Source organism: Ptiloglossa arizonensis, chromosome 8, assembly GCF_051014685.1.
Source record: "Ptiloglossa arizonensis isolate GNS036 chromosome 8, iyPtiAriz1_principal, whole genome shotgun sequence".
NCBI classification, from domain to species: domain Eukaryota; kingdom Metazoa; phylum Arthropoda; class Insecta; order Hymenoptera; family Colletidae; genus Ptiloglossa; species Ptiloglossa arizonensis.
Genome location: NC_135055.1, coordinates 24,305,954 through 24,333,931, shown reverse-complemented (window position 1 = coordinate 24,333,931; position 27,978 = coordinate 24,305,954). Strand labels below are relative to the sequence as shown.

Below are 27,978 nucleotides of genomic sequence, written 5' to 3'. Positions count from 1 at the left end.
AATTCCGCGCAATGGGACGCGCGCGCAATTATTTTTACTTTTCGTTTTCTTCCGATTGTATACGAATACCGACTTCCCGTTCGATGTTTACCCGGACACTATGGATTCTGTGTAACGCGATCTCGTATTTTTTCCAACGTGTTCGTTTCGTCACCGTTCGTTACCGGAGTACCGTCTTTCAATGGGCAACCGTTTAGCCTCTTACGAAGCCTGTCAAGATCCGTGCGGTTGATGGACGAACCTAACCTAACCATCCTCCCACTCCCCACCCCGGCCCGCTCCACCTTTACCGCCCACCCGATATTTCGCGATCCGGGTCTTCCGTCTGATCCCGCACCGATTATCGAATGGTTCTGATTTTTCGGCTTCGAACGATTTAGGAAAGCGTTCGGAAGGCTCTCGAATTACCGGTAGATCGAACGGATAAGCGAAAACGATTTCGTTTTTGCGACTCGGGACCGTTTCTCGTTCGATTTTTTCGATAGAAAACGCCGCGTTCTACGAACGGTAATTTTAGGAACCATCCGTATCGGACAGAAACGACAAAGGTCGGTAAACAACGCGCGGAGAAGCTCGCAACAGCCTACAACTCGGCCAATCGTTGGTAACTCGTCTTTCGTGTTATCGTCGCTTTAAAAATATTCCAACGCCAACGTTTACAAAGTTTCGAATAGAACGGAAGTTACATCGATACGATATTTCCCGAGACCGATAGCTTCGATAAAATCACGAACGACGACCGCAGCGATGAATCTGCGACAAATTCATCGTTCTCGAACGAACGAGTCGCACCGAAACCACCGAGATTTTACGATATCTTGGTGTACCGTTGAAATCCGACTCTCGCGAGACGAATCGTTTATTCATCTCTACTCCTCGATTACCAATTTGTGTAGTTCGTTGCACCGATACGATGTGGACGCGACGCGACGCAACGTCCGGCTGCATCGACCGGAATCCACCGAAAAATGATTCTAGCGCCTTGTATCGCCATCTACCGCTCGAGAACCGAAACCGTTTCTCGAAAAACTTGACCGGTTTTTTCTTAGATGGCGACACCGTATTTTATACAACGATGGTTTTATCGAGAAAGTAAACTTTTCGCGAATCGAGGAACCTCGAGCTCGAGTTAATGCGTATTAGCGTGTTTACCGCGATGTAAAGTAACATTTATCACCGAATCTTGTCGATACAAAGGTGAAGAGGTTTTCCAAAAACAACAATTATGGAAACTACTGCTCGATCTTTGTATCTTAACCTCTTCGGCGAAGACAAAGTTCGCGTTTTGCAAGAGGTAAGTACCCCGAGGAGACGATTCTGCTAGCCGCTGTACGATCAGTTGGTATAATTCAGTTGTTACATGCCTGCGTGGACGAAATATGTGGCCGACCAGGGCCATCCTATCACAGATTCGCGAATAACGTGGATTGGAGCAAAGAAGAGTACGAGGAGACGTACAAATCGATATCGATACTCTTACGGAATCCTGCTTGTTTGTATTTGCTGGACGAGAAGGTAGAATTTCCGTAACCATTTCCGTAACTATTTCCGTAACCATTTCCGTAACCTTTTCCGTAACCTTTTCCCCAACGAAGCCAATGTTAACGTTCGATTCTTTCGATTCAGATGCCTCAAGAGTATCACGAGCTACCGGAACCTATACAACGAAGCGTGTTCACGTGTTTGAAACTGCGAAGAGAGCAGTTGACGAACGCTTTGTCGATAGAGTATTCGAAACAAAAGTACGAAACGTTGATCGATTTCGACTGGAGATTAAAGGTAACGTACGAAAACCATTTTCGCAAAAGGATATTTCCGATACTGATCGAGCTATCGTCGACAGCTCGTAATGGGTTCGAGCAAATTGGCCTCTTCGAGAGAACCTCTTCTTCAGTTGGACCTTACCGTCGAAATTCGAGAAACGAAACGCATTCTGAATTTAGAATTGAACAGAGAGGAACTGGAAACCTTTATAAACGCCATAGAAGGCTCAACGGTGACGCAATAGTTTCGTCGAGAAACCGATCAACCGATCAAACGATCAAACGATCAAACGATGGATCAATGTACATACGTAAAGTGTAACGTCCAACGAAACCAATCGTTTCTCCTTTTTTATCGTCGATAATCGTTAATATACATATGCATGTGTAAAATGTAATCGTAGAACGCTTCCGAAACGTGAAATAATAAAAACCCATTCTTGTACATTTGTTTCACAGTTTATTATAGGTTATAGATAAATGTAGAATAGTTTAATTACTATTATAACTGCTCGTCGAAGATACCGAAGACTCTCTAGTTCTGCGTCCGAGGCGTATTCGATTCAAAAATCTCGTTTACAATTCTGTAGTTTTCTGGCGCGCAAAATAAATAAACGAGGCTTGCGTCGACGACGCCTCGGAATTAACGGTCGATAGTTTGCGAGTGCACAGATATTATCTCAGTCAGGTTCAAGGATTTCAAATAAAAAAAAAAAAAGAAAAAGTTCGCTCTCGTCGCCAAAACTTCTCTCGAAAAAACGGTGAATTTCGTTGTAAAGATCATTACGGACAATATATATTTAATGAAAGGTTTACTATACAACTTTTAATTTTACCTCTTTCTCTCCTTACTCGTTAATAATAATATATCGTTTAAAACTCAATGCCAGTCGCGGGCATAGTGAACGCACGCTCCATTTCAACACTTACAGGTATTCTGAGATTTTGGAGCATTTACATATAATGCGCTTTTTGTTTAACTTTACGATCTACGCTACGGTCTTGATAAAAAAAGCTTTCGTAGATAATTATTTTACTCCTGGTGATCCGTTACGCACGAATCCATTTCGAGTGGTAAATTGTGCATGTTTCGTAATTGTAATTAGGCAATATTTTATAATGATTATTATAAAATTACGAATAGGCTTTCTCGTAAGTAGTTCCTCGTACGGAGAAGTAGCATTTCGAACGAACGCCGAATTTACACAAATGCTTTCTCTATGTCTAGATTATATATCTCACTTACACTGTTGTCTCGACTTTAACGTATGTTTGTTTTTTTCATTTTTGTTTTTTTTTTTATTTTTCCTTTGTGTGTACCGCACGACGGACGACGATATAAGTTCGTCTGTATGTATAATTCGCGCGTAATTGTCCCCCTTACTTGCGTGTACTTGCGTTCCGCGCATATCAAAATCGTGCACGTGAAGTGTGTGTGTGCGCACCTGTGTGCGTGCGCGCGCCTGTGTGTGTGTGTGTGTGGGGGGGGGGGGGGGGGGGAGGATAGTTGTGGATGTTGGTGTGCAGTTCCCCGTTACAACATAAAATTTTTCGATCTCGATTGTACGATTACAAAGAAAAATTAAAATCGTGAAAGAAATACGAGCAAACTGATCAATCGACTGTCCATGAAATCGCGATTCGAGCGTTTCGTTACTCGTGCGCTTTAACGGGTCCTTTCCACTCTTTGCTTTGCTTTCTCTCCCGCGTCGTGTCTCTCTTTTCGTGTGTTCACATTCCGACAAAGATAACATTTCAATTGTACGACTCGGCGGTGTTCGTATTCCATAGGTCTCCGCTTCTCTGCGCATCTCAGTAGTAGTAGGTAGTAGTAGTAGTAGGTAGGTAGTAATAGTAGTAATAGTAGTAGTAGTAGTAGTAGTAGTAGTAGTAGTAGTAGTAGTAGTAGTAGTAGTAGTAGTAGTAGTAGTAGTAATAGTGGTGGTGGTGGTGGTGGTGGTGGTGGTGGTGGTGGTGGTGGTGGTGGTGGTGGTGGTGGTGGTGGTGGTGGTAATAGCAATAGCCAGTAATAGTAGAAGTAGTAATAGTAATAGTAGTAGTAGTAGTAGTAGTAGTAGTAGTAGTAGTAGTAGTAGTAGTAGTAGCATAAGTGATCGCGCGTGCGCGCGCCCAATTTGACGAGTACTTTTTTCCCCTGAAATACGCAATGAACCGTGTTCCTTTTTCCCTCTTAATCGTTTTCTATCCAAATGTGCGTCGTGCTTTACCACGTGTCCGCTTCCGCTTCCGCAATCGCTTTTGTCTCCGCCGCTGCCGTCGCCGCCACCACCGCCGTCACAGCCACCGTCGCCACCGCCGCGCGATGATCACGTAATTCGACTTAGTTTAGTAACAATGACAGTTTTTCAATTTCTATACAGCAGGATTGCCGCCGGACAGCGTTATTTAAAACTCGCGGTTGGGTGGGTGGGTGGATGGATGGATCAATGAGTGGCCGTACGTACGATCCGGCGTTGAAAATTTCTCGTTTACGATATTCGTGTAGAAAAAGAACATTAAAACCACCCGCGAAAGACCACACACGCATTTTGAAAATCAACCGTTTTATTTGGCTCGACCTCGTAACCCCGTTTTCTTTTCGATGAATACGACCGTAACACCTTTCGTGAACATTCGTGTTCGCCCTATCGTCAAATGCCGTCTAATAATTATTAATAGGCCTACTATAAAGTCTATAATGTTTTCGCGATGTAGCGATAACATCATCGTCGTCGTCGTCGTCGTCGTCGTCGTTGTCGTCGTCGTCATCGTCGTCGTCGTCGTCATCGTCGTCGTCTTCGTCGTCGTCGTCGTCGTCGTCGTCGTCGTCGTCGTCGTCTTCATCGTCTTCATCGTCGTCGCTGTCTTCGTCGTCGTCGTCGTCTTCATCGTCGTCGCTGTCTTCGTCGTCGTCGTCGTCGTCGTTGTCGTCGTTCCATTTCTTTATTTTCCGTTTTCCTTTTTTTTTCTTTTTCCTTTTATTTGTTGTTGCTCGTAACGAAAGAACGTTATTTTCTGTTTAGTTGCAGGAATGGTCCAAATATACATATCTATATAATATACTTTTTTGGTTTTAACGAGAGAAAAGAACTTTCTTCTTCCCAAAATACAATTCGGTTAGGGGGCGTTTTATTCGTTCATGTTGTTTTGGTAATGCGCGTCCACGATGATTTCCTGCGAAGAAAAAGACGTCGTTGATTATTCGGATCGACGAGTTCGAACGCGGTCGGTGATAGGTAAGGACCGACGGATACAATTCCCCGCTACACACTTACGTTCGTATTACATTCGACGACTACCGCCGCGATATCCTTATCGCTTATTTTGATCTCTCCGATGACCTTTAACAAAAATGACGAGACGAGAAGGTTAATAGCGTAATTACGAACGATAATTGTTCGCTTGTTAGGAAAAGTAGGAATCGAATGTTTATCAGATGGCCCCTCGCACTCTATTCTCCTTTGGACATTAAACTACGTTAATGGCCTCGGAATCGCTCGCGCCGGTCCGCACGAACGATCTTTCGGCGATCATCATACGCGTATATCTTTACCTTCGTTTTCGAAACGAAGGAAAGATCGAGCCGCGAGTGGGGATTCTTGGCGAGCGACAAGTGTGAGCGCAACGCTGCTACTTCGAAAGTTTGCTTTTCGCGAATAATCGGCCCACTTTCGGTCGGTTTCGGTCGGTTTCGGTCGGTTTCGGTCGGTTTCGGTCGGTTTCGGTCACACGCGCGAGACGAAGTACAGGGATCATGATAAACGAAGAAATACCTTGGCTACCGAGGCAACATCTTCGGTGATGGCCGGTGCGATTGGTGGAGAAGCAGGAACCTCGGTGAGGACGGGCGGAGGTGTGACCTTGACGGTCTCCTCTGAACTTTCCGTCGTGGTGTCGCGAGCCACGTTATTTTCTAGCGGGGCTTCGGGTTCCGGAGTGGTCTGCAAGACAAACTGCTCGTTAGAGGAGGCGATTGCGAAAGCGAATTGCGTCCGCTTAAAATCCAAATCCCAGCATGCTACGAGGACAAAAGACGCGAAGGTCGATTCCGTCGGGCCACTCGAACCGAAGGATCCCGTGCAACGCGGATAGGTTGATGGGTAAGCGGGTGAGCGTGTGAGCGGACGAGCGGGTAGGTACTCGCGACGTACGCGGTGGTATCCATACGGAATCTGACGGTGAGGTTTTTCGAATGGCCGGACAGAATCGTGCCTCATGCTTCGGACACCGCAAAGAATCATCGGAAACCCTCTTCTGCTGGTGAAACCCTTGGATGAGAAAACTCTGCATGCGCAATACAAGATGCTTACGACACAACAGATGCAATTACGAAAAGAGCATGATAGTACCAATGTCTAAACATAAGTTCTATATGCCACGGATATTAAGTTCTAAACGTCAGCAGCTCTATTCGTACGCGCAAAAAAATTAGTTTTCAAGTGTTTTACGTCTATCAATGAGATTCACGCTACTATAATTTCTAAAAGTCGAGCGGCTATCGAGTTATATATTAGTGACAGCGTTCCGAGGAAAAGATTAATTTTCTGCGGAAACTGATCTTTCTCGACTAGTGCACGGGCGATGTTTCGCTCGTTGTCTCTATACGTCGAGCTACGATGCTCTACTTTTCAACGCCTCGATTCGAATAACAAGTCGTGTTAATATTGTCAAGAAAACCAAGAGGCAAACAACACAGGTGATGGCAGTAATGGTATCTTGGTGGTGATGGTCGGTGACGGAGGTGTCGGGAAACGTGTCAGCGACAGAGTAGACGTTGTTAATTACGTTCGACAGATCGAAGGATGCATTCGACGAGAGACCTTTACGACGTTGGATCCGTACGAGGGCGATCGGTAGGAGAGGGCGAGACAGAGTTTACAACGGCGCTTTGTTCGTTGTTCTCGTTTCTTTCGGTGGACGCAATTCGTGCAAATCGCGCACGGACGTGGATGTCGGTCTCGGTCTCGTTCGATTACCCTTCGTCGAGAAGCAGTCGTCGAGCGAAGCTCGTCGATGTCGAATGGAAGACGATCATCTGTCTAGGCTTCGAAGCGAAGAGGGCGACGAACGGACGAACGGACGAACGGACGAACGGACGAACGGACGAACGGACGAACGGACGAACGGACGAACGGACGAACGGACGGACGGACGGACGGACGGACGGACGGACGGACGGACGGACGGACGGACGGACGGACGGACGGACTGTGCGCGTGTTCGGGAAGAGAAACGGATAAGGGCAGGGGACAGGAGAGCCGATGATATTTTCGGACTATATCACAGAGACGGTTTGTGCGGACCGTACGACACCAAAGGTTTATCGGCTGCCTGAATTCATGCCAGGAGGTTGTGTTACATGTTAGTCACCTGATGGGTCTCCTGGACAGTGGTTGACGACGTGGCGTTGTTCGACAACTGACACGAGACCGAGCTCTCTTCCTGGTGCACAGTCTCCGCCAGAGACTCTGCTAACCTCTCCTTTAATTCAATGTCGGATTCATTGTACGAATCGAGGCTTATGGACACCGATTCCATCTTGAATTCTCGATTGCTCTGGTCGTCGTAAAACTGTGTTCGCGACGAGTCTTTTGCGGATGTTGTCAGGCCGGACGCGATACTGTCATTGGAACGGGGACTGGGACTTCTGGGCGGTGTCGGAAGCGCCTCGGTCGACTGTCTCGGACCGAAAGCGGGAACTGGAAGGTCGTTGTTCGTATCGGGTAGGTCGGTACTCGCGACCAACGGGCGAGAAAGCTCTTCCGGTGGTAACGGATATTCGAACGAATCTACGGCGTGGAGGTTGCGTCGAGGTGTCGAGGAAGCATCGTCGGTGGAAACGGGATCGCGATCGAGCCTGGACGGAGAAGATCGCGGCTCGGAGGGAATCGGTTGTTCTTCGGTGCGCTCCGTCCGCGGCGAAGGAGAGAGATCTTCTCGCGTAGTTTGCACCGCGTCCGCGAGATCGGGTTCGAGGGACGACGGCGTCGCGATCGTTTCGTTTCGAAGGTTTCCGCTCGATTCGGCTACGGACGGCGAAGCCATCGACGACTCCTCCTCGGTGGTTATCGGTTCGGCGTTCTCGAGCTTGGCAACCACTCGGACCGCAGGCTCCTCCGCGACGATCTCTTCGTCCTCCGGAATAACGACGGCCGGTTTGGCCTCCACTAGAATTTCCTCCTCCTCGTCGGAGATTCGAATCGGGGCTTGGTCGGGCTTTTCCGGGGAGCTCGAGGTCTGCAGTTCGGTGGAAACCATTTTCCGTTCTAGGATTTCCGGCTCGAGGATCTTCGCCGCGACCGATTCCGGAGCTTGTTCGAGCGTTTCCACTTTCTCCGAGACTACCGCTGCCGCGGAAACTGGTTCGAGTATTTCGGAGGTTAAGGCTTCCTCCCTCGAAGGAACAGCCTCCGTTGGAGGTTTCTTTTCGCGGTCGTGATCTTGGTCTTGGTCTTGGTCTTGGTCTTGGTCTTGGTCTTGGTCTTGGTCTTGGTCTTGGTCTTGGTCTTGGACTTGGACTTGGTCTTGGACTTGGTCTTGAACTTTGTCTTGGACTTGGTCTCGAACTTGGTCTTGAACTTGGTCTTGAACTTGGACTTGGACTTGGACTTGGACTTGGACTTGGTCTTGGTCTCGATTTTGATCTAGATCTCGGTCCCGTTGTTGGTCTTTTTGGCGGTCGTGATCGTTTCTCTCGAACGAAGACGAACGATCCTCGAGTTCGGGTTGGTCGGTGTCCTGGTCGTTGGGCTTGATCGCGACGTCTCGATAATTCGCGTCTCCGTCTACCACCGGTAGAACCTCCGATTTCGCAACGATGGGAGCAGTCGACTCCGTTGGGGGTTTGTCTGTGGAAGAACCGGGTGGTTTCGGGGAAAGCACATCAAGAGGTTCAGCGGGCGGTGTTGTCGGTGTGTCGTTACGCTCTGGGCAGGAGGAAGATAGACGACGGACGGCTGTCGGCGGTGCAACGCGATCGTTGTCGTGGTTGGCAGCAGCAGCCTCGGCAGGCAGTTTAAGGGCCTCCGCGAGAGCGGTCGCGGTCGCCGTCGCGATCGCGTTCGCGGCCGCCGCAGCCTGCTGAGCCTGCTGCGAAGGCGACGGATCAATGGGGGTTGGCGGTGGACTGGACGGAGGCAGGGAAGGAATATCCTCACTGGTTTTCCTCTCAATGATAGACGGCGTAGCGACTGTCTGGACTCGGCAAACGGAGCCTTCTACCGGGTCCGGTACAAACTGACCACCGGCTGGACTGACCTCGACTACTTTTTTCTCGGCCTCGAGTTTTTCGACCTCCTCCTCTTTCTTTTCCTCGAGAGGGACGGGAGTAGGGGCAGAGGGAGTGGGTTCCTCTTGCTTTTCGTCGGCGGGGCTACCGGCGTCCGATACCGGGCCGTCTTCCTTGGTCTCGGTGGAGGGTGTCGTCGCTGTCGTTGTCGCCGTCGCGGTCGCCGTCGCTGTCGCTGTCGCTGCCGCTACCGCTACTGCCGCTGCCGTTGCCGTTCCCGTTGCCGTTGCCGCCGACACCGGGATGGCTTCGTTCTCCGCGGACGGACTACTCGCTACCGATTTTTCCTCGACCGGACTGCCTGCCGTTGCCGATCCGTTCTCCGCTTCCTCTCCACCCTGGAACATGGACGAAAAATCTGCTTTAGACGAGCGACCCTCGACAAACTTGCGGTATTCTCGGACAACCCTTTCATTGTTTCAAAGAACGAAGACCGAAGGGCGATCGATTCGTGTTCCTTTCGAGCAACCTATCGTCGCGTAGACAAAGAAGAGAATGTGTGCGTGCGCGCGCGCGCGCGCGCGCGCGCGCGCGCGCGCGCGCGTGTGTGTGTGTGTGTGTGTGTGTGTGAGAGAGAGAGAGAGAGAGAGAGAGAGAGAGAGAGAGAGAGAGAGAGAGAGAGAGAGAGAGAGAGAGAGAGAGAGAGAGAGAGAGAGAGAGAGAGAGAGGTGTTGGCGAGAGAGCGTACGCCCGAAGGGTTGGGAAAAGAAAAAACGCCGTAGGGTACCGGGCTACCGACGTCACCCTTTCAGGGGTGGCCAATCGTGTCACTGTGTCAGCGAGTACTTCGCCGAAGAGAGGCAACCGATTTTCCTTTTAGGATCGATAACGCGACCTCGAAGAGGAAACGCGCGTCGCCTGGAGTGGTCCTCGAGATCGAATCGAAACGGTCGATGGTTTCGGTGCCCTCGCGATCGAAAAGTATCGAGAATTCCGTTCGTTCTGGTAGGAGAAAGGAGAGGAGCGTAACGGAAATGGTACGCGCGAAACGCGACGCGCGCTTTATCGTCCCCGGAGCTCGAGTATCGATCGGCTCGAGCGAAACCCCTTCTCGTGAAACCTCCCGTGCGTTTTCGCAAGGGGTGAGCCTCTCGTTCGAAGAATCACGGTCCCCGAAGGGACGCGTCGCGAGGGAGCGTTCGTTCCCGGTGTTTCGTCGGCACCGCGTATACACCCGTCGTTTCCGAGGCGACGGGAACACGTGGCCGCGAATCCGCGTTTGAAATTCGGCCAAAGTTCGTAGCAAGGAGAGCGGCGAGGGTAGTAATGTGGCCGCTAGCCGGAGCTAGAATCGTTCCGAACGAGGAAGCCGACGAAACAAGCGTCGCGGTGATAAACTTCCGATTACCCTCGGTGGTTTCTTACGATCGAGATCGATCGGGTGAAGACGGCGAGCGCTCCCTGCCCGTGAACGCGTATCGTTGGCCGTCGACCAACTCGATCGCGAATGCGTTTAAACGGAGATCACGGATATCGACGAGTCCGGCGCGTTCGGTCGTTGCTCGTTCCGCGCTCGGTGCCAAGAATCGAGATCGATCGACCAGAAAAACGGTTTCCTCTCGTACGCACCGGAGATCCGGAGAATCTTTCTCGGAGGACGGGACCGCGGTTTCTACCGGAACCCCGAGCGTTCTCGAGTCGAAACCGACCCTGGAATCAATTTCCCCTCTCGGGAGAAGAAGTGATCCGATCGGACGGTAAAGTGAACATTTTCGCGTCGAGTCCCCGTTGGTTTCCGGTGGTGAAATTGTCGGCGAGCGGCAAGCTAACGAAGCGAGACGCGTTCCGGAAACTGGTCCGTTACGCGTTCGAGGGCAATACGGTCCGGTCCGCGGAACGACGCGGCGCTTTCTCGTCGATGTCGTCGTCTCGGCGAACGGAGAACGAAAACTTGTTTCTCGATTTTCTTATTCTTCGGTTTATTCGCCGACCTTCGATAGAATCGAATTACGACAACGGGGTTTATTCGGTCCAGCGGAGCGCGACCGACGGGAATATCGGTGGTCGCGAGGCGTTTAGCATCCGCGTCGATCGCCTGCCTCTCCGTAAATTTTCCATCCGGAGAAGTTCGCGGAGCGCGTTTCGCGTTCGAAGCGCTCGCGAGAAACGAATTGGAACGACCAAAGCTCGAAATACCTTCTCGAACGAAGGTGTCTCCGAAAGTACGGTCTTTCGACGGGGCCGATTACTATTTTCGATCGTTCCTCGTCGAGATCGCGGCTCGAGAAAGCATATCGCGCAACTATTTTTGCGCGTCGCGCACGAGTGTCGTTTTACCTTTCTTTTTACCGCGCACATGCGCACGCGTTTCTACGCGGAGCGATCGCAGAAAAACGACAAATAACGCCGGGAGACGTAAATACGATATTAATCGTTCCGGAGCTCGTTGATCGGCTCCGGCCGTTTCTTTCGAAAGCGATAACCCGACGGACGACGATAAAATGAACCGCGCGACCTCGAACGGATAGGCGACAATCGTTGATTCCTGGGAGCGCGACGAAACGCGAAGTCTCGATCGGGTCGGCGCGTCGTCGGCCCGCGTCGTTGATCCATTCGCTCGGTTTCGGCATCGTGCGACCGGAAACGAAACGACGAAACGACGAAACGACGAAACGACGAAACGAAAGGGAACGCTCGCGAGTCGTTCCCGAGGAAGGTGCTCGATTCGAGATTTCTCGTTTCGCGTCGTACCGAGAGGGACTTTGCGTCCTCGGGTTCCGATGGCGTCGCAGCAACGCCCAAAAGCAGCACGTAAGACAAAACTCTTCTGGCTCCTCGAGCGAACACGCCCACCACTCGGTATACACCGTTGCTCACGTTTCGGCCAGCTCTCACCACGGACTCCATCTCAGTACGGATTGCTCGATCACGGTGCGTAAAACGCCCTTGAAGAGAAATACCGTCCAGACGTACCGCGGATTGTTCGGCGAATCGGAATTTCGATCCGAACGACCAAAGATCGCGACGAAACGTACGGAAGAGCAGCTTTCTCCTACGAATTTCGAAGGATCTTATTTTAGACGCGCCGGCAAAGATCCTCCGCGTTCGCGTTCGCGTTCGCGTTCGCGTTCGCTGGTCTACGGGACGTCCCAAAGTACGCGATGCAACGACCGAATCGAAAAACGAATCGAACCCCGCGGAGATCGCGTACCGATTCCGCCTAGTTCGGCCCGTTTGAGCGGTTCGGGGAGAACGCGCGCGCGCGCCACCGTCCCGTTAACCGTTACGAAAACGGGCCACCGATTTTTCCTCTTCGACGCGGTTCGCGAGAAGGTATCGCCCTCGTTCGGGGTGCACCGCTTATTTTGGGACAGCTTGTACTCGCGGAGCTCTGGAAAGCGCCCCTTCGCGGCCGGGCTACTTCGCCATTGTCTATTAATAGTGGACGACTCTCCGTCCGTGCGATTCGATACTGCGCGAAAAACACGAACGGCCGCGCTATGGGAGACGAGACGAAAAGATCTCCGCGTATCCGATATCAACGACGCGGAACAATTTCGGACAACTCGTCGGACGAGCGATCGATTTACGAAATTCCCGACTCTTCTTCCCGGTTTAACGCTACTCGAAACCGCGACGTCTTCGTTGGCAGTTTCGTCGACCGAGATTCAGAAATTCGTTTCGTTGGAATTTTCCGCGCGGAACGTGTACTCTTCGAACGCGATCTTGGTCGTCCCGCGTCGAATCTCCCGTAATCGACTTTCGATCTACCTTCGCCAAGCACGCGCACACGCGCACACGCGCTCACGCGCTCACGCACTCGCTCGCGCACGCAGTCACGCAGTCACGCAGTCACGCAGTCACGCAAGTCACGCAGTCACGCAGTCACGCAGTCACGCAGTCACGCACGTACGCACGTACGCACGTACTCGCAAACACGATATCGCGGGAACGAACCGGAGAACGACAGAGAGGAGAACGATTCGCGCGAACTCTGTTCGCCGTTGGCGAACTACTTGGGCCAGACCGCGAGTTCACGGTGGTTTATATAGAACCCAGGAGAGGATCGTCCCACGTCTCGGCGAGAGAAGAGAGGAGCGTTGCCGCGATACACGCGTGGCCACGCGGCGGAGAGAAGAGGGAAACGTCTAGCCGGGTCGAGGAAAGCTACGGAAAAACAGGAGCAACGGGCGCGCTTCTTTCGCCTGCAGCGAGAAAGTCTCGTTTCGAACACGGCCGAGAGAATACTTTCCTTCGAATCGATCCGTTCCGAGACTCTGAAAATTTCTTCCAACGAAACGGAAGGAAACTCGAAGAAAGACTCGCGACGAAGCGGACGCCGCCAAGTCGTGGACCGCTCGACCACCTACGCGCCGCGACGATACGACCAACGAGAGAAACGCGCGACAAGAAACGAATTTCCGATTTCCCTTACGCGCCGATCGATACCGTATTCCGCAAAGATAATACCCAGCACCGAGAGAATCAAAGTCGCGTTCGCGTTGGGAACGCGTCGAGCGAGAAATCGGCGCGCGTCTGCGAATGGAAACAAAAAAATTCGCGCCGCAAAACCACCGCGCGTTTCTATTCTTAGACGACGATCGAAAGAGAAAGGAGCCGGGAGGTGCGAAAACGAGAGAAGGGAAAGAGGAAAGATAGAGACACGCGTATTAACAAAACGGAAGGGACCGCGACGGCGACGGCGACGGCGACGGCGACGGTGACGGCGACGGTGGCGGTGGCGGTGGCGGTGACGACGAAAGAGGGGCCCCGTTCGCCATCAACGACCACGGTACGGACAACATTTTTGAATCCGTTCCAAACTTCAAATGCTACACGCTTGACCTTTAGGCAGCGTTAGTCACGGAGTGAGTCAATTGGAAATTCAAGCTGTCGCGGCAGCGTCCGATTGCTCGCGTTCTTTCCGAAAATCCGCGTCGATCGGATGTAAAACTCGGCCTCGCGGTCGCGACAAGGATCGTCGGGAACCGAGTCGAAAAGCTTTCGCGGTACAGGGGCGCGGCAACCTGCAACATCGATCCACGGTGGTGAGCGTCGATACCTCGTTAATTTTTAGCGAGGAACGATCGGTCGTATCGTCGAATCGCGAACGCGGTTCGTAGGGTGGGTCGTTTCGGGGATCGAAGACGGAGCGGAGCGAAGCGCGTAACGAAAAGAATTGGACGGTGCGGTGCTGGCGGTCCGAGTTTCGTGACCGATCGTCGGTGGTAGTCGACTCGAAATTATTCTCGGGCCGGGCAAGGCAGAAGCCGGGTTCGGTTACCAACCGAGAGATCCGGGCTAGGCATCGCACGATGGAAAGAGAGCTCTCGTTACAACCGACGTATCAATCGACGTTAACGGTGGAAGATACCGCGCGCTAACGAACCGGACCTTTCTACGCGGTGAAACACGTTTCGAGACGAACGGGCCTTCCCGTTCGACGATAACGAGGAATTGCCGAACGAAACACGCTGAATTTCGTTTTCCCGCGTTTTCGATACAATCGGAGACAAGCCCGTACGAACGTTTCGCGATTTACAAAATCGAACGTACTTTGCTCAACGACGCGTCCCTCCGATCGCTCGACGAAGCCGGCCCGCCTCTAAGAGTCGTAAAGACTGCGCGAATCCCAGAGATGGATCGCGAAAGCAACGGTACACCGGATCGTAAAATCGATTATTTTCGAAGCGTTCTTCCAGTCCCCGAAGGGACGACCCGTTGTTTCGCGCAACAGGAACGAAACGCCACCGCCGCGACGTCGGCGGCGTCGGCGGCGTCGGCGGCGTCGGCGGCGTCGGCGGCGTCAACGATACGCTTCGAGAAACACGCACGCAGGCACGCAGGCACGCATATTCACCCTCTGGTCGGGTCTCTTCACCCTTTGAAGAGGGTCGCGAAACGCAACACGAGCCGGGTGTGTGCGTGGCTAGAGAGAGGCGGGTATCGATTTTATCGCTCGTAGTCGCGGTTTCGACCGCACGAAGAAACCAAAGAGAGCAAACGGTCGGGGGAGTGGTCAACGATATATTCGTCGGCGGGCGCGATTCTTTCGTTCGAGCGAGAATTGTGCACGATCGATCGAATCTCGGCCACCGGTGTCGATTTTCGGAAACGTCGCGGATTCTCCTCCGAACGAGAACCGTTGCCGCGTGGCTGAGAAATCCTCTCGACGATAGACCGTAACCACGGTAAACCGCTACGACGGGGTTTCGATAAACGTCGAAACGTTCACCGTCGTGACGGAAACTCGGCCGAGGGCGTTGCCCCGCCGTCTGGCCCTGTTCGTCGTTCGAAAGAGGGATACGCGACAGGATACGCGACAGGATACGCGGCAGGATACGCCTCTCTGAACCCGATTGCCGCCCGAGAACCTCCGCGAACATCGTATCCTGTCGCGTGCGATTCGCGCGAGCGTTAACAAAGAAATCTCACCAACCGTTCGGAAATGATTCCGTGAGCGGGGAATCTGCGAAAAGGAGGCGCCGCGGACCGAGGGACTGCTCCTTTCGCCGCCGAAACGTTTCCACCGTCCCTTCTACCGGCTAGAAAATGCTAGAAAACGCTAGAAAACGCTAGAAAACGCTAGAAAACGCGGACGGACGGACGGACGGACGGACGGACGGAATACTTTGGGAAACATCGGCCGGTAAAAGGGAACAATACTAATTAAAATCGCGCAGCCCGAGCTTCGCGTAAATCGCGTAATTTCTATTCGAGCAACACTAGGCGCCGCTTTTTCAGCCCCGGGAGTATTCTTCGCGCGAGCTGGCGGAGGCTGTGTCCATTCACAGCCCCGAAACGAAAAAAGGGCGTACCGTCGAGGAAAAAGGGAAATAAAAAGGGGGAGAAGACAATGGACGGAAAAACTCGTTATCGAGGGTTTTCTCGTCGGTACGTGTGCCGTTTGCGCGCGTCCTACGGTTTCGAGGTTCGGCAACGGAGGACCGCGTACGTAAAATTCCAGATGGGAAATCGCGCGATGCCGTTTCCCGCGTCCGATCTCGATCGAGAAGCAAACTCTTACGAGGAAATGGAACGCGAGGGTTCCCGGTTTGGTTCTCTGCCGCGACGAGCGAGGATGCACGAGTCCGAGGAGTAACGTTCGATTATTTACGCGACGTTCGAAATCCTCGGACGGCTGACCTTTGCTCACCGATTAATTTAAAAGCCATCCTTTAAAGGCTCCTGCGCGCCCGGTATTTACAGCCGTTCCTTTTCATATCGCGGAGCGATCCTTTTCTCGTTTATCGGTCGCGCTTGCTCGACTTTTACGGCTACCTTTCGAGACCGCCGTAACTTTCGCATCGACGAGAAACGGGTGCACCGGTCGGGTACTTTTTTACCTTGATCGTTTCGACACCTTCCGCGTTCCGTTTTCGTTGTTTCGAGACACCGCGGAAACGAGCCGCGAGGCCAACCGATAATCTTCGCGAGTACACGGGACGAAAAGACCGTCGAGTGCATCGAACGACGTGAAATTTCGAAAAACGGCGTCTTTGCGTTCGAATTACGTTCGAATTACGTTCGAATCGGCAGCCCGTATCCCGAACTCGGTGGAACGTTTTTGCTCGTGCGCGCGAGCAGCACCAATCTTTCGCCCGGTGGCAGACCGCCTGGTAAATGCGAAAAGCCCTGGTAGCCCTGTCGGTCGGCATGGCAACAGCTCCGCGCGTCCCGGCGTCGGGGCGCTCGATACTAGACGACGACGACGACGACGACGACGACGACGACGACGACGACGACGACCGCGACCACGGAGCGTGGAAAATCGACGGAAGCATCGAATCGCGATTTTCTTAAAATCGATCGACGAGTTTCGATCGCGGAAGAAATACTTGTTCCGTTACGCGGTACCCAAGAGAGAGCCGGCGACGAATTATCCCGCGACGTTCGTGCTCGCAACCGATACGCCGTACGATGTAATTTCGATTAGTCGTTTCAACGCACTCGAAATGTATTCGATGCAAACGTTTATAAATAAAGAAGAAGGAAGCCGGGCCGACGTACGAACCTACGTACGTACACGTTCGTCGCTCGTATTTTTAATACAATGGCATCTCGATGACGTCGAGCGATAAAAAAATTGGAGATCCGAAGCGAGGTCTTTCGAGCGAGGCGCGCACTGCCGGGACTCTCGAAATTCTCTTCGTCCGGAGGGACGAACGGGTCGAAGGGTCCGAAGAGATCGAAGGTGTAATTCGGTGCATCGAACTCGACTCGCGAAAGAACCCTGGCACGTTTGCGAAATTAATTTTACGAGGACGCGCGCGGCTGTGGCGCGTTCATTTATCCCCTCGTAGGGTTCCTTGCCTCCCGCGCGACGCGTTACGGAGTAAATTGAAACGGACGAGAGGGAAAGCTACGGTGGCCGAATCTTTCGTCAAAAATGAGTTCTCCGGACTGTGGGAGGTAACGCGCGCGCCGCTAGTCCTACATTTTTCCAGCTACCAACCGGCGGCAGCGTACGGAGAGGCTGCCGCGCGTACTAGTATACCGAAAAATACGTTCAATTTGTTGAGAAGCGCGAGCCCGGTTGCTTCGCGCCACCTGCACCTTCGATCGTTTCCTTTGCGTTACGGCTTCTCGGAAAAGAAGAGAACCTCGTTTCGCGGTGAACGCGATCGAACAAACGAATCCCGAGAAGAGGCGGAAGTTGCGGAGAAACTGGCCGAAATTCGGTTCTCCTTCGAGTCGCGTAACGCGTCGATCGATCGCGATCGGTACGTACTATATACGCGCGTCGATAGAATTTCGGAAGAATTGATCGTCCGTGGATCGCGCTCGGACCGAAAAACTGCGCGGACTCGACGGCTCGAGAGTACCGGCCGGACCGTTTCCCTCTACTCCGACCGTAGCGTCTACAATTGCAGAAATGAAGTTTCGATGAAAATTCTCGATTCGCAGCCGCGTGCTCGTTTCTTTTTACCGAGCGACCGAGTACGCGTCGAAGCGTTATCGTTCGGACAGCAGCAGCCTCTTTGGGTAATCCGTTTAATCCGAGCAGCCTCCCGATGGCTTCTAGACACACCCGGGGAGGTAAACGTTCAACGGTTCTGGCCGCTGGCCAACGGATCGGGCTGCGGTTGATTAGTTCGTAATTGCGTATTGTTTTCTCTGGCAGCGAAATAAGACGTCGAGAGGAGACGACCACGAACGAGTCTTCCAGGTACGCGCGCGCGCCCCCGCAGTTTCCTCCGAAACGCAACTCGCGAGTCGAGTAGATCGTTCGATCGAACAAAGTAGTCCGGGACGGTCCGGTTCGACGCAACGACACCGCCAGAAACGTGTACGTTTACCTTACGAATCTTACAAATATTCATCGATTCGTTCCTATGAAAAATTTCGAGAAACAAAAGATCGAAACGTCGGACTCGATCCTCTTTTATTCGTTTCTATCTTCCTCTCGTTCTCCGTCGCTTTTAAACGATATTTAAATCGGAGTCGACGAACGAGTCCGTCGAGGTCGAAAAGCGATCGCGAAAAGACTCGTTGACTTTCCATTTTTGGCGCCTCGTTAAAAAATTTTTGAAATTCGTCAAACGGTAAAAAAGAAGAGACGTTCCGTACTCCCCAAAGAGGAACGCGATGATTTTTTACTTTTCCGTTCGAGAACCCCCAAGAGGATCCCTGTTTAAACGAAACGTTCGTTTCCGTTCTGAATTTTCGGTCGTTTCGAGAAACGGGTAGTGGAAAAGACCCCGACGCCGTGCCGTATCGATTTCAACGACGTCGAGTATTTATACGACGGTCATCGAACTTCCAGAGAAGACCTCGCGACGCACACCGCGCGCGCACCACCTCTTCCGCCCGAGTTGTCGCGAGTTTCGGGCTTTTTATTCGCGTTCCACCTGTCGCATTGTGCTCTCGAGGTGCCGTGAACGGACGCGCGACGTGCGCGTTGTCCCGCGTTGTGCCGCGTTGTACCGCGTTGTACCGCGTTGTACCGCGTTGTACCGCGTTGTACCGCGTTGTACCGCGTTGTACCGCGTTGTACCGCGTTGTCCCGCGTTGTGTCGCGTTGTCCCGCGTTCTCGCGCGTTGTGGCACGGGACAAAATGCGATCGACGCTAAGATCGCGAGCGTTCTTTCGCTCCTTGACGCGACGGAGAAGAAAACAGAATAAGGACCGAGCGACCGAAAGAAGCCCGCAAGATCGGACAGGACGGAGAAAGCGAGACGAAAGAGCTTTCGTCGTCGCGAACGAAAATGGCTTTTCTAGGGACGCGTAGCTCGAAGCCTAAAAGACCCGTATTCGATCGACGTTCTCGGGGCTGGGGGAATGGAAACGGAGAGAGAAAGAGACTCGCCGAATTCCCACGTCACTCCGAATGCACGGTGCAACGAAAGATATCCTTCTCGTTTGCGTTGCGAGGCCGACTGCGCGGCGCAATTCTGCCCTTTCTCGCGACGCGTTCCACCACCACCACCTTCTCCTCCTCCTCCTCCTCCTCCTCCTCCTCCTCCTCCTCCTCCTCCTCCTCCTCCTCCTCCTTCTTCCATGTTCTCGTTCGTTCGGTAAATTCATTGCGGTCTCATTAACGAGCCGCCGACTTAATTGGCGATTTGCTTGCGCACAGCGTGCGATTAGGACCGCCTGTCGGGATTCGAGGACTTACGAAACGCTCGACGTCGGGAGGATTTGTTTTTCCCTCTTCCCCCTACAGAGTTGCATTCACCACTCGGAGGAATCGAGCGGAACACCGGTCGGAGTGGAGTTTCTTGCGAATCTTTTTGCACGCTTTTATACGCGCAATTAACCTCGGCGAGGTATTATAAAGCGTTCGCGTGACTTCTCGCTCGTCCGATTCGCGCGAAACCGCTCGATCGACCGACTCGGATTTTTCCGGCCAACTCTCGATCGATAAAACTCCCGTTGCTCCCGTATCGTCTCGATCGAGTTCGAGGTCGTTTCGTCGCGTTTTGACTCGAAAATCGTTTTCGAACGATCGCGTCGAGCGGTTACGAAAATTCGCAACGAACGGAACGAACGAACCGAACGGTCGTCGGATGAATTTCATCGGGGCCATTAGGGACGAAATCGAAGCCAGTGGAGACTACCGAGACGCCTTCCGTGGCGAATCAAACCGGTTTTTAACCATCCGCCCGATCTTTTGCCACTGTTGCGGCGACGTATTCTTCACGGTGTATGCATGTACCGTTGCACGCGCGACTCCAACAGCAACAGCAACAGCAACAGCAACAGCAACAGCAACAGCAACAGCAACAGCAACAGCAACAGCAACAGCAACAGCAACAGCAACAGCAACAGCAACAGCAACAGCAACAGCAACAGCAACTGCAACTGCAACTGCGACTGCGACTGCGACTGCGACTGCGACTGCGACTGCGACTACCGACTGCAAGTGTGACATATTTTAAGAGCGCGGAGCCCGTTGTCCGTATCTCGTCACTTGTCGCATAAATTTCCACCGTCCTGACGCGCTACGAGCGAGCTCTCAACTTGGAACAAATCGTTTCCTTACTCGTCGAATCTCCGGCGAGCCTGTCCGAATAATCTATTATATACCGTTTATATACGGTATCTTGGAAATCTCCAAGAATTCGATTCGTTTTCTTTTTCGAATCGTTCTCAATCGTCCGATTCGGTCGAGATTTACTTCTTTCGTGTTGCCACCGTATCGGTAACGGTACGCTTCGTTTAATTTACGATATACGTGTATCGGATCGTTGCGTAAGATCGTGTAAAAAGATATTGCACGAATATCGCGTACACGGTATCGAAGACTGGCTGCGCGGATACGTTGCTCCAAATAATTCGAGAATCGCGTGTTCGGAGAACGAACCGTGTACCTACCGTACGGCGAGAGTTTACCCTCCCTATTTCGAGTAGGTGGAGTATCTCCGTATTTTTTTCGGCGACGCGACGAAACGTCAAAGAAGAAGATTCTTCGTTTCGAATCGACGACCCATTACGACGGCTACGTTTCTTTCTTTTTCCACGCTGGTGTTTTACGTTTTTAAACGCGTTCAACACTTTCCAAAGTAAACGAGGGAACAATTTCTCGTCCGTCGAATTTTATACCGCAAACGGATTCGTGCGTAATTTTAAATTCGCGAAAAGTAGTGGCGACCTATCGACGATCACCGTTAATTAACGCGCACGGTCTATTTTCAATCTCGTTGAGGGAATGCCGCGTCGCGCGGCGCAAACCCGACGCGTCCGATAAAGAGAAAAGACGCGTACGTACGCGCGACACGGTTCGCGACCATGAAATAGTTGGAACAAAGGAACCAGCGAAAGGTTCTCTCTCTTTCTCTCTCCGGCGGGCCATAGCTCGGTACGCGTGGCTCGCCGAACCTCTCGTACGCTACCCTTAACCCTCTCGCGCAGGTGTTTTCTTTTTTCCAGAGGGTTGAGTCACGCGAGGCGAGGTTAACCTCGTCGAGACCGAGACCCGACAACCTTTTGCCTTCGATCTTCCGTTAGACGGCTCACCGCGCGATCGTTGCACGGGCCGGCGGTAAGCGAGCCCGATCGAACGCGAATTCTTACCCGGCCGTCGCGGCCTCTTCTTTCCGACTGTTTGCGACGCGAAGAGTCGCCCCGAGCCAGTAAATACGATGTACGCTCGCTCGGTGCGTTGGTGGACGAGCGAGTTCGGTAAAAGGGGACAAAGACCGCGGCCACACCCCTTCCCTTCTGCGGTCGGTATCTCTCTCTCTTTCTCTCTCTCTCCTTCGGAGCTGTTTCGAGGGACGGTGGGTGATTGGGAAACAATGCGACGTTCGCGTAGGTGCGAAACCGAGAATACGAGTGGGAGACGGAAAGAGTCTCGTCCCTCTCGTCGCGATCTTTTCTCGCACGATGAAAACTGCTTCGCCCGAGCCGCTTCGTCGGCTGGATTTTCTTTCGATCGTGCGTCTTCCATCGGCTCGCCTTTACGCGCAAGATCTCGCGAATCGGTTACCGGAATTGCTCGAGCCAAGACCGCGTATTCGATTACCTTCGAAGCGGAAAATTCGAGAGGCAGCCAACGCGGGTTTTGCAAATCGCTTCGAAGCAACGGAAGAAACGCTACCCTTTGCGATCTACCTGTTCCTTCCTACGCGTGCACGCGCGGGCTCGTGCCCGTGCCCGCGCCCGCGCCCGCGCCCGCGCCCGCGCCCGCGCCCGCACCCGCGGTTCGTTCCGCCGTTACCTACTTGTTTACGATCGCATAAAACGTTAGTGGAAACCGCGTAAACCCAAATAGACGCGATGCGAGAATCGATTACGCGAATTTATGTCGTTGTGGAAATTACGTCTCCGGACGAATAATAAATAAGAAGATCCGTTATTTTTAACGCACGACCACGTGCCCTTATCGCGATGACATTGCAGCGAACGGTCGGAGATAGCGACACGCTCGAGCCGCGAAGCAACGCGCTACCTCGAAACAAATTTCTCGCGATATCCTCGCGCTCGTGTACGCGGACGTAAGTACGGTCTTTGGCTCGATTTCAAAGTCGCTTCGAAAAGCGAGTTTTATTCGATTTTGCTCGAAAATAGAAAGCAGACGCGTGGTACCGCGCGTCGAGCGCTCCGGACGCTCGATCGGTGAACGAACCTCGTATGGAAAGACGAGAAGATGCAAATCTGATCGTCGATGCGACAGACGGGCGTTCGTCGAACGGGTGTGCGTCGAGGGTCGACGATCGACGGTCGACGGACGACGGTCGACGGTCGTCGATGACGTTCGCGTTCGCCGAGTCCACGATGCGCGCAATGCGAACGAACACCGTGCGCCGAACCGAAGCCTGTTTCGCGACAAAATAACGCGCCGCGTAGGTAAGCGTATCCGGGAAGTTTGGGCCATTGAACCGCGTTACCAGCCAGCACAATGAGCGACAGAAGCGTCGTAGTCGATCGTCGACCGGTCCCTGGTCAGACCCGTTACCGATTTCTCTGACAGATATGCCTCATTTCCCGTAGGAAATCGATACTCGCGCTCCAATCCTGCCGCTTCGAAGGGAAGGGCAGTAGAATGGGAACGAGGAGGGGAAGTGACTCGGCACGGCTCGGCTCGGCTCGGCTCGGCTCGGCTCGGCTCGGCTCGGCTCGACCGCGAGTACGCGTTATAATTGCTCCCTTCCTTTGTTTCGAAAACGATACCGATGTTTTCCAATATACACCGCGTCGATTTCGAATCGAAGAGTCCTCGACGACCAAATTGAACGTAATCGTAATTCGCGTTCCGTGGAAAGATCCTTGAATCGATAGAAGCTCGCCAATCCCATTCTCGTTGCCGTTCCGTAGCCTGGAAGTGTAAGCGAAGGCAGGCAGGCAGACCACACCGCGCGTAGTCGTCCGCGTCTGTAAAAAAGCTCCGCACACGCAAATCCAAGCGGGGACGATGCCGGAGCAGGGAACACCGAACCGAGCAAGCCGAGATTAACTTCTCGAATCGGCTTTACGTCGGTGTCGTATTAGTCGCTTCGCAATGACATCTTGCCGTTACGACGCGCGTCGCGCGTCGCGCGCCACACGCACCACTCCTCGTCGCGACGATTCCTTAACGACTCGGAATGCCGGCCGTTCGTTCGGGAGAGTGAAAGTCGCGGCGGTCCAAGTTCGCGGGATCGCTAACGTTGCCTCGAGGTGCCATCGCGCGGAGGAGCGACCGGTCAACAGCCACGAACGACTCGTTCGATTCTCGATCGCGGAGCTGCGAAACCAGAGGAGACGAAGACGGAGACGGAGACGGAGACGGAGACGGAGACGGAGACGGAGACGGAGACGGAGACGGAGACGGAGACGGAGACGGAGACGGAGACGGAGACGGAGACGGAGACGGAGACGGAGACGGAGACGGAGACGGAGACGAAGACGCGAACGCGAGCAAACGACGAAGCGTTCTGGAAGGACGAAGGAAGACGCAACGAAAGGAGACACCGAGAACGGACGGAATAACCCTCGAGTGGCAACGGAGAATCGAGGGGGATAATTCAGTGACTCGAAGCCGGTTTTCCATGGCGGCCTATCGCGAAACTCGCGAGGTACGACGAACCAGAAGGATGATGAGTCACGGCCTGTTCGCCTGTCCCGCTCCTCTTCTTTCTGCCGCGGCGAGAGGCGCAACAGTAAAAGGAACGAGTATGCGAGTGCTCCGAACGCGAGACGGAGACAAGCAAGAAGACGAAGAAGGTGGTAAAGAAACGTGGAGGATTAGCCCCGACGATCTCGAGGCTACGGTTCGCCTACGCGCGGCTAGCTCGACGACGAGACCGAGAGAACGAGAGAACGAGAGAACGAGAGAACGAGAGAACGAGAGAACGAGAAAAAGAAGACGGGCCAACCTCGCTACTCGTTACGTATAGATAGATCCGTTCGCGATTCGATTCACAGGGAGCGATCGCTCGGAAACCGCGTGCAATCTTTCTCATCGTTGACCGCGAAATGGAGAAATTTCGTCCAATCGAGCGATTCGGGGACCGAATCTTGAACGTCCACTGGCGAACGATTCGGTCGATATCGTTACGAGATGCGAGAATTCGAAACAACCGGTCGTTTCGCCCGAAAGATCGAAAATTGTTCAACCTTCGAACCGGATCCAGCGTACCGCGTCTCGTTGGAATAGAAATCGAATCCCTGCGCACTCTCCGACGATAACCCCGGAGATGCTGCGTTTAGGCGCATGCAACGTTCAACCGGTCTCCTTTTTTCGATAACCATCCGTGGACCGGGCGATCAAGGCTACGGAGCTATAAATATCCACGAGCGAAAAGATCGAAACGCGACTGGATATTATAATTGACTTTGTTCGGGCCGCGTATCATTTTTGTAAAATAAATCTCCGATAACCGCGAAACGCCCGGAGGATTTATTAGACGTCTCGAGGCCAATTAAACACCGACGGAGCTTTCGATCCGTGACGGTTATCGCGTGGTCGTTCTCGATTATACCGCTACGCCGATTGCACGAAATCGAAGAGAGCACGAATCACGCTCGAGCGAACGGAGCGAACGGAGCGAACGGAGCGAACGGAGCGAACGGAGCGAACGGAGCGCGCGTTCCTCGCTTCCATTATGTCTCGACGCCCGAGCCAATAATGGTATCCCTCGGTCGATCGATCGGTAAGCGAATCGAACGACCAAACGGATGGACGACGCGTACGGCGTCGATCGCGAAGATGGTCGGAAAAATTTGTCAACGAATTCCGTGAATCGAGTTTCCCGCGTCGTCGATCGAGCGGCTACGGTAACGGTAACGGTAACGCAACAGGTGCGTACGCGGACTAGACGAGCTAAGATTATTCTTTACTCACCTCCGCGAGTGGTTCCTTGACGTCTCCGTTCTTGGGGGGGTCTTCGCGGGGAGGCTTGCTCTTGTCCTTCTTGCTGAAGCTGATCGACCTCAAGGACCACTTTTTCTTCATCTGCGAACGAGGAAACGGCATTAACAACGATCGAAGGTCTCGTTACGGCGAACCGAGCGCCCGTCTCGGTTTTCTAAAGGGCTAGGTCTCGTCGACCGTTCGATTCGAACGGTTTCGGCGGAAACTCGGAGTACCGTACTCGCGCGATCGAAAACAATGCTCTCACCTTGTCCTTCTTTTTGGTTTCCTTGGTTTCCGGAGAAGTGGCGGCGTTGGGACTAGCGGGAGTAGGTTCCGTAGGTGTGGTCACCTCCGCCGTTTCCGCGGCAGATTCTCCGCTCGATTCTTGCTTCGTCTCTTCGGATTTTAGCTCCTCTTGCTGAAAAAGAATGCATCGTGTTCGATCGTTGTCGTACGGTAACGGGCGACGCAACGCCTCGATTCAACGAATTCGAAACGATCGAAACCAAAGGGAAACCTGTCGCCGATCCGAATTCCTCGGAAAATCGTCTCGAGGTCGAGTGGACGCAAACCCTGCGAATACGCGATGCGAGCAGGTGCGCGCACGATGGCGGTTCAACGACGGTGGTCTGAAAAAGGTGCGTCGGTGTTACGAAATCTTTGAAAAGATTCGCTCGTTCGACCCGGTATCCTCGACTTTCGATCGCTTCGTAAATAATCGTGCGCTACGCGCTTTCCTTTTACCGAATCGCGCAATATCGCGACCCGTTTCCTTTTATTTCGTCCCGACTGCTTCCTGCTTTTATTACGCGCGATCGAACCGAGTTGCTTCGTCGCTGTATCACCGGTGAAAATATATAGTATAACGCTCGCGTACAAAGAATGCGCGTAGACGAGTCTGGAAATCCAGGTAACATAAATCGGTGCTGTTTTCGAGTCGCGATTTCGTTGTCCGCGCGAACCGCTTTGCGATCAATTGCGATCAATTTTCTTGGGAGCGCGTTCTTATCGATGAAATCTTTCGACGGTGGAAAGAAATTTGTGGAAGTAAAATGGAAAAAACGTACGACGATCCATCGAAGGGAACGAGCCAAGGGAAAAGCGCCGGAGGGTCTCGCTCTCGCGATAACCGTCTCGTTGCGACAAGTCTGGACCTATCGGAACGGGACAGCTGCAACTCGGTTCGGCTCCGCTCGAAACAACACGCGGGATGGAACCGCAAAAATCTCCGATTACGGAGAACGATCGGTGGTTCTCGGAGGAGCGGGTCGAGTTCGTTCGTCTGGAAATTTCGCTCCGTCCAATTGGCAAATGTGACGAATCGCGAGCCGAAACGTCCAGAAAGGGCAGCGTACTAGTATTTCGGAGGGTTCCGCGATCGATTTTATCGTCGGCTCGCTAATTCGTTGAAAAAACTAATGAGCGCGTTCGCTCGGTGGTGGGGCGTAGCTCGATCGTTTGTTCGATCGGATAGCGGATTCTTGGAGGCGATCTACACCGTCGTCGGTGTCCCCTAGCGAGCGAACAATCGAAGCGCGCAGCTAGACGCGGCGACACCGAATTATACCACCTTAGGAATCGTTGTGTCCGACATCGTTGCGTTGGACGCGCATTATCCGGGTTTAACGAAATACAACGAACCGACGGGACGGCGTGTATTGTTTGGCTCGCGCGACGAGCTCGAGACGGCTCTTTAACGCCTCGGATCGTGTAAACATCGAACGGCTTTATCGTCGATGCAAATCCTACGGAACAATTCCATTTCATCGTTGTTTACACGTTCCGCGCAACACACGAGCCAAGTGCTCGCAACTACGTATATTCCGACACCGATTGGCCAACAATCGGGCTATTATCCAAGACCGATGTAAGCGGAAAGCGTGGCTACGAGGCGAGCTCGAATTTCTGGATCCTCCCTGCGCTACCAACGACGAGTCGTTGGTTCGGTAACGAAAGTGCGTTGCACAAGTGCGACGCGCCTTTATTTCTCCCGGATTCCGTTATATAAATATCCGGTTATTTTCGTTTTGTACGAAGACGAGCGAAACATCTGTCCACCTCGGACGTCGAGGTATCGCGGCTTACGTCGATACGATTGCACACCTGTACGTACGTGGACGCCGATAACGGTATCGCGCGTACTCGATTCGGAAGATTCCGACCGAGTCGAAGATCGAAACGGCATCGGAACACGATGCCGGGCATCGTACGATCGTATCGAGGAGTTTCGCGCGTTCGCCGATCCTGAACAAGGCGTTTCCTCCAACAACGCGCCACCGAGATCAATTGCGCAAGATTTCAAGGATCGTGGTCGCGCTCTTCTCTCTCTTTCTCCGTCGATTTTGATTCCGCTTATCCGGGGCTCTCGATTAACCCGTAATAGAGGGGTCACCGCGGACAAACGCGACGGCGACGGCGACGGCGACGGCGACGGCGACGGCGACTGCGATCGGTCGAGCCAGTTGTTTGCGCGAACTCGAACCGTTGCTGGTCGCTGGTTTCTATTCATCTCCAATGGAACGAATTAGATGCACGTACATACGATCGCGACTTGGCTTTCTTAGCTTTTTCTAGCACATTCGCGATGTAAATATTCATGGAAAGACACGCTCGGTACGTGTCGGGTTATAAATAAAAGAATTCGACAAAGGCCGATCAATGGTCGGATTGCCAATGATTTATCTCGAGCTTTATATGCGGACGGGTG

At 52.9% G+C, this 27,978-nt stretch overlaps 2 protein-coding genes across 2 annotated transcripts in view; one reads left to right on the top strand and one right to left on the bottom strand.

The window, feature by feature from the left end:
• Window positions 1-1,086: 1,086 nt before the first annotated feature.
• LOC143149912 (COMM domain-containing protein 8) lies at window positions 1,087-2,208 on the top strand. Its single transcript, XM_076317729.1, has 4 exons — window positions 1,087-1,294; window positions 1,354-1,515; window positions 1,627-1,779; window positions 1,844-2,208. Exons 1-4 carry the CDS (start codon window positions 1,226-1,228, stop codon window positions 2,006-2,008), a joined length of 549 nt encoding a protein of 182 aa, XP_076173844.1. The 5' UTR covers window positions 1,087-1,225; the 3' UTR covers window positions 2,009-2,208.
• Window positions 2,209-4,797: 2,589 nt separating this feature from the next.
• Window positions 4,798-27,978, bottom strand: part of LOC143150707 (uncharacterized) — a 56,954-nt gene continuing 33,773 nt past the window's right edge. The window contains 8 exon segments of the mRNA XM_076319152.1: window positions 4,798-4,937; window positions 5,039-5,104; window positions 5,537-5,704; window positions 7,134-8,241; window positions 8,243-8,645; window positions 8,687-9,389; window positions 25,260-25,370; window positions 25,537-25,689. Of these exon segments, the coding sequence (XP_076175267.1) occupies window positions 4,893-4,937; window positions 5,039-5,104; window positions 5,537-5,704; window positions 7,134-8,241; window positions 8,243-8,645; window positions 8,687-9,389; window positions 25,260-25,370; window positions 25,537-25,689 (2,757 nt within the window). The 3' untranslated portion in view covers window positions 4,798-4,892.